General features: G+C 36.6%; 1 protein-coding gene across 1 annotated transcript; it reads right to left on the reverse strand.

Moving 5' to 3' along the window:
• Positions 1-2,540: 2,540 nt before the first annotated feature.
• Positions 2,541-8,945, reverse strand: LOC149171657 (uncharacterized). The gene is made up of 5 exons (XM_089426044.1): positions 8,772-8,945; positions 3,704-3,806; positions 3,476-3,520; positions 2,939-3,034; positions 2,541-2,641 (listed from the first exon to the last, which is right to left on the reverse strand). Exons 1-5 carry the CDS (start codon positions 8,898-8,900, stop codon positions 2,541-2,543), a joined length of 474 nt encoding a protein of 157 aa, XP_089282170.1. The 5' UTR covers positions 8,901-8,945.
• Positions 8,946-9,213: the final 268 nt, after the last annotated feature.

The raw sequence follows: 9,213 nt of genomic DNA on the forward strand, positions 1-9,213 counted from the left end.
GAAGCTGATGTCTCGATAATGTGACAGCAAGGTGAACTCTTACCTATCTTTCTACCCTTACAGGCCAAAACAGAGGGCCTTTTAAAAACATTTTACCCTACTTATACTCTGTAATTGAGAGTATAGCTAGAATATAAGGTTGTACTTCGTTACATGGGAAATATATATATATATATATATGCACATCAAAGCCTGATTGAATAACCTGAGAGCATAGTTCAAAACACCAAGTTGAAGCCTAGATTTATATTTAATGTTGCACAAATTTGGCAGAAAGCATAGGATAAACCACTGACAAAGTTAACAAAGCCTGATTGAATAACCTGAGAGCATAGTTCAAAACACCAAGTTGAAGCCTAGATTTATATTTAATGTTTCACAAATTTGGCAGAAAGCATAGGATAAACCACTGAAAAATTTAACAAAGCCTGATTGAATAACCTGAGAGCATAGTTCAAAACACCAAGTTGAAGCCTAGATTTATATTTAATGTTGCACAAATTTGGCAGAAAGCATAGGATAAACCACTAACAAAGTTAACAAAGCCTGATTGAATAACCTGAGAGCATAGTTCAAAACACAAAGCATAGGATAAACCACTGACAAAGTTAACAAAGCCTGATTGAAGCAGACTTGGAGATGGTAGTATGGTGCCAATAGGTGCCAACAGAAATCATGAAACTGTTAATGCTATTTGATTCAACCTAACAGTGATGTGCTATCAAACTCCTCCAGCTGAAATGCATGCTTGAAGACGTCAATTCACAAGTTTTACATGCAATAGCAAAAAATAACCATATGCATAGCCTAGCCATTGAATATAATTCAATGTAACAATGATGTGCTATCAAACTCCAGCTGAAATGAGTGCTTGAAGATGTGAATTCACATATTTTACATGCAAAAGCAAAAAATAACCATATGCATAGTGTAGCCATTGAAAAGAGAATGCAAAATAAAACACAATATATAAGTAACCCGGTTTTTCTCACTACTTTAAAATGCGGCTGGGATGGGTTTTCCACAACTACAACTACGCTAATAGATTGGGATTTATGCATTGTTATCGGTGATAAAGATGTGAAGTAAATATCATTCACAGAAAATCGACAACAATTAGAATAGTACTCTGTTCTCGACATTCAAACACACAGAATAGTACTCTGTTCAAATTGACCGGATAGAGAGTTCATAATAGTACTCTGTTCAAATTGACCGGATAGAGAGTTCAAATTGTTAATGCTATTTGATTCAACCTAACAGTGATGTGCTATCAAACTCCTCCAGCTGAAATGCATGCTTGAAGACGTCAATTCACAAGTTATACATGCAATAGCAGAAAATAACCATATGCATAGCCTATCCATTGAATAGAATTCAATGTAACAATGATGTGCTATCAAACTCCAGCTGAAATGAGTGCTTGAAGATGTCAATTCACATATTTTACATGCAAAAGCAGAAAATAACCATATGCATAGTCTAGCCACTGAAAAGAGAATGCAAAATAAAACACAATATATAAGTAACCCGGTTTTTCTCGCTACTTTAAAATGCGGCTGGGATGGGTTTTCAAGCACATTCAAGCACACAGAATAGTACTCTGTTCAAATTGACCGGATAGAGAGTTCATACCTTGGAGGAAAACGTAAACGATGAGGGTTTGATAGCTGTGGGTCGAACCTTAAATAAACAGTAGGAAAACGTAAACGATGAGGGTTTGATAGCTGTGGGTCGAACCTTAAATAGCTACTAATCCACTGAATCATGGAGGCCAAATAATATAACTGTCGACAAAGAAAGACATGAAGAGTCTCTGCCAAGAGTCTCTGCGAAGAGTCTCATCGCCAGCAGGCAGTCTCTGCGAAGGCAGCAGAAGAGTCTCATCGCCAGCAGGCCAGGCCTGGCCTTTCATGCCCCATTACCATGGAAAAACCATTTTTTCTATGAAAAAACAGATAAAATGAACGGCAGAAAACACTCCAACCATCTAACACATAAAATCAATGGCTGAGGATCGCACACGTCACATCTTAGGGATGTCTTTCTCAGAGGGAACGCCTTACGGCGTAACTAAGGAAAGAGAAGTGAAATTGTTCCATAAATCAATTTATGCATGCATTCTAAATGTAAATGTACATGCATGTATTTGTTTCCCGCTTTCTTAATGTCTACATGACAAAAAAAATGCCAAGTGGAATATAATATCAATATAGGGATATGACTATTCAAGAATTCTGACAGACATAAGCAAAGCTATTGAAGTTTGTATCTAAGATTTTCCAGAGTTTGTTCACTAGAAACAAGACAGGCACGATGGCACCACTTTGCATTAGTTTAACAGAAAGGAATAAAGTTTAAATTATCAAGAAAGCATATATATAACTAAATCATTTCAATTAGGAAATAATTTTGAATCAAATCTATAAGACTCTGTAGCTGCTCAGTGGCCAATGTACAATTGATGGAAAAGGATTTTCTATCATGGTCCATGGATGAAATAGAAATGAAGCAAAAATTCGGAAAGGAGATTAAGGTTGTTACCGGAGACGAAGAAACACAGAAAACGTCCAGAAAATGTCCTTCAATGCTGAAAGTTGAATGGCCCAGTGAGAAAATACAGTAGGCAAAGGCAAAGTATCTGTATTTAACATTACTGTGTGAGTAACCAACATAAGCTGCACAGTGCTATGCAAATTAATAGTCTTTGCGGGAAGAAAACCCAACATAATCCACACAAAGGAATAAAGTTTAAATTATCAAGAAAGCATATATATAACTGAATCATTTCAATCGGGAAATAATTTTGAATGAAATTTATAAGACTCTATAGTTGCTCAGTGGCTAATGTACAATTGATGGAAGAGGATTTTGTATCATGGTCCATGGATGAAATAGAAATGAAGCAAAAACTCGGAAAGGAGATGAAGGTTGTTACCGGAGATGAAGCAATACAGAAAATGCCCAGAAATGTCCCTCAATGCTGAAAGTTGAATTGCCCAGTGACAAAACAGAGTAGGCCAAGGCAAAGTATCTGTATTTAACATTGCTGTGTGAGTAACCAACATAAGTTGCACAGTGCTATGCAAATTAATAGTCTTTGCGGGAAGAAAACCCAACATAATCCACACAATCTAATCCTCCAGAGGAAGGTTTTGCAGGAATTTAAAGGTTTCCTTATGTTATAAAATCCTAGGCAAATGTGGGTGCCCCAACAAATAAAAATGTATACCATAATACCCACTTACTATTAAGCATTGTCTCCAAAGGAACTTGAACAATATGATAAAAGATTCGTCTTTTACTTCTATAATATACATAATGTTAAATACATGAAAAACACTTTCTGCTTTCAAGTAAGACTCTATAGTTGCTCAGCGGCTAATGTACAATTGATGGAAGATGCTTTTCTATCATGGTCCATGGATGAAATAGAAATGAAGCAAAAACTCGGAAAGGAGATTAAGGTTGTTACCAGAGATGAAGCAATACAGAGAACGTCCAGAAATGTCCTTCAACGCTGAAAGTTGAACAGCAACTACAAATTAGTTAATATCATATTTAGCTTGCAACTGCTTGAGACATAGTAAAAAATGGATATTGTCAGATAAAGGTAGGGATAAACAACTGCAAATTCAATAACAGAACAGAGATTAAACTACATGCAGGATGATCCGAGAACAAGTAGTAAAGAAAAAATTACCACCACTTTCTCCAAGGTGCGTAGATATCGAATTCAGCTGTGCCCTGTTCTCATAAAGGCACTTAATAGCTTGCCTCGATCTTACAATTTCTTTTGCCAAATTCTGCCCAAGAAAATATTGACTCATTAAAGATAAAAGCAAAGCCTGTATAATGATATTTCTACTTTAAAAGAACAAACATTTTGCCTAATAAAAAACCTGGGAAAAGAAGATCTGAAATAAAAGTAACCCTCAACACAAAAATTTCATCAATACAATAGGCACCAAATCCTAGTTCATCACATAGCAGAATTCAACTTGCTTAGACACATCTGTTGTTAGTTCTTTAGAAAGAAGTTCGTTTGCTACCCTTGCTCCCCTGAGGACTTAAGACACACACTACTAAGGAACAGAATTTGTTTCCATTTGAAAGGAATTTTGATTTTGATTTTGAGCTAGCAAAGCTCATGGCTCAAGCCTCATATGCAATTCCATGCTCATTAGGCAAGCCATATTCTCACCGTACCTTAGGAGGTCCACACAAAGGTATCTTCATGCTTATACTTGTTCCACAAGGGAGAAAACAATTCAATCCCCTAAGAGGGCGAGTGATTACTCCACTAATGCCATGAAAATTTATTTTCACCAATAATTCTTAACAATAACGTGCATAGTACAGCATAATACATTTTTCCTTCTGCAAAGTGCAGAGACTTGAATCTTAGAAACATGTAAATATTACCAAAACAAGAATAAGGGGAAGACAAATGATAACAAAATCTGAAGACTAATATATCTCCTTTCAGGCAAATATCTAGTTATTAGAGGCATACCTCATATGACATGTCAATAGTGCCTTGGTTACTATATGATTAAATGTAAATGAAAAAACTCTGAACGTGTTAGATGCTGAAATTTAGAGAAATTTGTCAATGTCTTTTGATGTTACATTCATAATTTAAAGTGATTACACAAAACTTTTGGCAATTTACTTTGAGGAGCAATGAACGAAAATTTTTGTTTATGGATAGAACAACACATGATTACAAGAAGATCACAAAGAAGCAGAGATCGTTAAATCTGAAACCCTGCAAACAATACACAACTATCTGCATATTACATGAATGCCAGAAAATATCGCGTTGTAACAAATTTAGAGTCCACTCTCCTAAACAGAGGAAAATACACAAGATTGAGCAACATGTCATTACATAAGAACTGTTAACAGCAGCTTGGCTATATGTGAGAACTGCCAACAAAATGGAAAGTGTTGGCATTAATCCAGGGAGCTGGTAAGATCATGATTCAGATTTGTGTGAGGTGAATCAGGTGGACAGGCTGGAATGAACAAACACAAAAGACCGTTATTGACATTGTCTGGAATTTCATTCTCTCGAGTCTCAATACCCTTGGATGGATCTTTCAGTTCTTGGAGACCTAGCATCCCAGTTGGCAAGTTGTAAAAGTATGGTTGAGGATATTGATTTCGGATTAACTACATACAACTAAGAGGCAACTATATTTCTACAATATGTATGTTTTGGGTTGATTATTATGGTTTGGCAATTATGTAGGAAGGAAAATGGGTTGTCTATTTGTTATTTCTTTTGAGATGCTTGTAACTATTACTTATATTGAACGGATAATATAATGTTCTTTTTGTCTCCTAAAATGTGCTTGGCTGTATGAATTGGTCACTCCATATTAACTTACAGAATTTCAATTCTCATTCTTGGTTGTTTGAATTGGTTACATGTATATTAACTTACAACAATTTGTCTGGGAATATTCCTATCACACAGACATTGATATTGTCAAGTCTGTACATTTTATCTGATGGGAGGACGGACTTCTATATGGGTGTCTGAAGGAACTACATAAGATACTACCATTCCTCCTACATGCTGCAATGCATAGTGTATATCAGGTATACATACACAAGTTTCAGTTCTTTATTGTCCATAGCGTAAAGCAATTACAGTTATATCAACTCGTAGTTATTCATACTGGAAACAATGGTAGCACATCAACGATACAACCCTGGCTTCACTAAAATATTAACTTGACAATATATATAAGCTCTATCAGACATAGTAATGACAACTCAATAGCAATAGTGTATTTATGCAAGGAACCCAACACATTCTTGAAATCAGAAATATCAACTCAACCATATTTCAACACTTGAACTATAACCTATAGTTTAAATATTTGGAATAATGGATCATGAGACTCCAGAAAATAGGCTTTATTTAATTTCCAATTATTTTCATTAGTATCCTTCATGCTTATAAAAAGTATGTTATTGTTTTGAGATCTGAAAACACCTCCCAGGTATTGTTTCTGATAGGGGAAGAAATTTACAACCACACATTTTTAAGTTCCTTAAGAAAAATACTTGAGGAGCTGCATCACAAAGCACAGACTTCCTTAGACTCTTGTGTCAGGTCTGACCTATAGTTTTTCCAGCAATTATCACCAAGGACTTGCACTGTGCCTCGTCTCCTTGAAACTCCGTTTGCAAAAAGAAAGCTCCCGAAAGGTCTTATCTAAGCAGAGCTCTGGTCTTAGAAGGACTATACCAGGTTGGTGTTAAAGGGTCTTTCCTGAGCTTTCCAAAAATAAACTTCCCTTTGCCAAAAGAAACGCCCTGAAAGGTCCTATGTAAGTAGAACTTCAGGTCCTGAAAGGTTTTATATAAGTAGAGCTTCAATCATATAAGCTTAGCCCTTAGTAGAGCTCTGGTCCTAAAAGGCCAGCCTGCTAAGTCATGTCCCAAAAAGACCTTACCAGGTCTTAGTAGCACATCAATGATACAACCATGGCTTCACTAAAATACTAACTTGACAATATATATAAGCTCTATCAGACATAGTAATGACAGCTCAATAGCAATAGTGTATTTATGCAAGGAACCCAACACATTCTTGAAATCAGAAATATCAACTCAACCATATTTCAACACTTGAACTATAACCTATAGCTTAAATATTTGGAATAATGGATCATGAGACTCCAGAAAATAGGCTTTATTTAATTGCCAATTATTTTCATTAGTATCCTTCATGCTTATAAAAAGTATGTTATTGTTTTGAGATCTGAAAACACCTCCCAGGCATTGTTTCTGATAGGGGAAGAAATTTACAACCACACATTTTTAAGTTCCTTAAGAAAAATACTTGAGGAGCTGCATCACAAAGCACAGACTTCCTTAGACTCTTCTGTCAGGTCTGACCTATAGTTTTTCCAGCAATTATCACCAAGGACTTGCAGCCTGCTAAGTCATGTCCCAAAAAGACCTTACCAGGTCTTACTTGAGCATGGCAAAGAGTTAGTCCTAAATGGTCTGAGCTAGAATGTTCGATTGAGAACAAGTTGATGTATCCAACTCTGGTATAACTTGATTGACATAAAAAATGTAAGAGGGTAGTCCAGACTCCAAACTGATAATAGAACCTATGTGAATCGCTTGATGCTAGTCATGGACCCAACTCTACTCGAAGATATCTCTGGCTAAGGAACTATAACTTTTGTTGTTTATATTAACCGATACTGAGGTTCTAACATCAAATAACATCATTCTGATTATTTCATATTTGGTTCATTGATTACGAATGTGGCCCATCAATTGTTCACAGGAAATGCTTTTAGTCCATCCACAACACACGATTACAAGAAGATCACAAAGAAGCAGAGATCATTAAATCTGAAGCCCTGCAAACAATACACAACTATCTGCGTATTACATGAATGCCAGAAAATACCGCGTTGTAACAACTTTAGAGTCCACAGATTTGGGGAATTGTGAAATCATGATCTCAAGATTTGACAGAAATTCAGATGGTAGAATTGATTTTGAGGAATTTGAGAACATGATGACCATGACGGACAAATCTTTGCAAATGTGTTAATAAAAACTGTCTCTTGGATTTCTTTTTGTAAAATTTTGTTCACCAAATTTCTTTGATCATATGAGAATAATGGACGATGGACGGTTGCAATGACATATTACCATCTTATTCTCCCTAGTTTGTATTATATTTTAATGCATTAAACCCAAGATTGAGTTCTGGAACATGCCAAATGTGGTATATACATACTTCCTGTCTATATAACACGAGAGAGGTTTAGCCCTCTTACAGAGCAGAGCAACAGAGTTCTTTCCACAAGGGCTAAAACGAACCATTTAAGAACGATAATGATTAATTGCTATAACAGTAACAAGACTTGCTTACTAAATCAAATTTCTATGGCCAAGTTCGGAGTTAAGCATGAACTAATAGTAAATTTTTCACAACATATTAGACATATACTTGCACATATGACTAGATTTAACTTCTTGCTTGTGAATGAAAATTGTTGTTGCAAGAGTGCCCTGAATCTATATATGACTTGCTTCCAAGTTCTTTTTGTGTTTTCAGATTATACCCCATATGCGCAAAGGGCAGAGTTCTGCATACGGTTCAACATTTGTAAATCGTTTCCATCACTATAAAATAGTCCGACAGAATTCTCCATACTTTGGGGAAATTGGTTTCTATAATTATAAATTCCAGAGCAACATGTCATTACATAAGAACTGTTAACAGCAGCTTGGCTATATGTGAGAACTGCCAACAAAATGGAAAGTCTTGGCATTAATCCAGGGAGCTGGTAAGATCATGATTCAGATTTGTGTGAGGTGAATCAGGTGGACAGGCTGGAATGAACAAACAAAAAAGACCACTATTGGCTGGTTGTAAAAGGGCTAAAGACTACGCTGAACAGATTTTGTAATGATTTGGGAAACCACTTGAAGAACAAGTTGACAACCCTGGCTTCATATACAACCCTGGCTTCACTAAAATACTAACTTGACAATATATATAAGCTCTATCAGACATAGTAATGACAGCTCAATAGCAATAGTGTATTTATGCAAGGAACCCAACCACTGGTCATTAATGTTGAGGCACACAGATCTTCAATCAAACATTCTTTCTTCGGAGCGATTGACCAACCACTAATTACAGAGGAAATGAAAGCAATTACAGTTTTACAATTCGAATCCAGAAACCAAGAAAGAAACGAAACTGTCCGTAATCTTACCCGGCTGCTGTCGTAGCGTGGCTTTGGAGGAGCGCCTTCTCCTCTGTAGCAGGTGCGAACCCCAAACCGGTGACCAGAATCTCTGTCAGGATTACAAGCCACATGAAAAAGCTTTATAAAAGACTCCATTACTTCCTCCAGGCAGCTGAAACATCAGAGGCAACGCACGACTACGCGGCCCTCATGCAGGTCCGCCTCTGCAGGTCCGCCGCCCCCTCAACACCCGCATGCAGGTCCGCCGCCGCCCCCTCAACACCCGCGCCCTCTGCTGATTTTTTCTAAACCCTAAAAAACTTTAACCTCTTAATCAACGGTTCATTTCTGTACAATCGTCTAACACTAGATCTAACGACTACGATTACGACACGAAGACATTTTGGGAGGTTGATTTCAGAGGGGAACGCCTTACGGCGTAAATATTTAACCAAAGTTTTTGCTGGCA

This window comes from Pinus tabuliformis, chromosome 4_2, assembly GCF_031772625.1.
Source record: "Pinus tabuliformis cultivar Carrire ecotype Pingquan chromosome 4_2, CPIR1, whole genome shotgun sequence".
NCBI classification, from domain to species: domain Eukaryota; kingdom Viridiplantae; phylum Streptophyta; class Pinopsida; order Pinales; family Pinaceae; genus Pinus; species Pinus tabuliformis.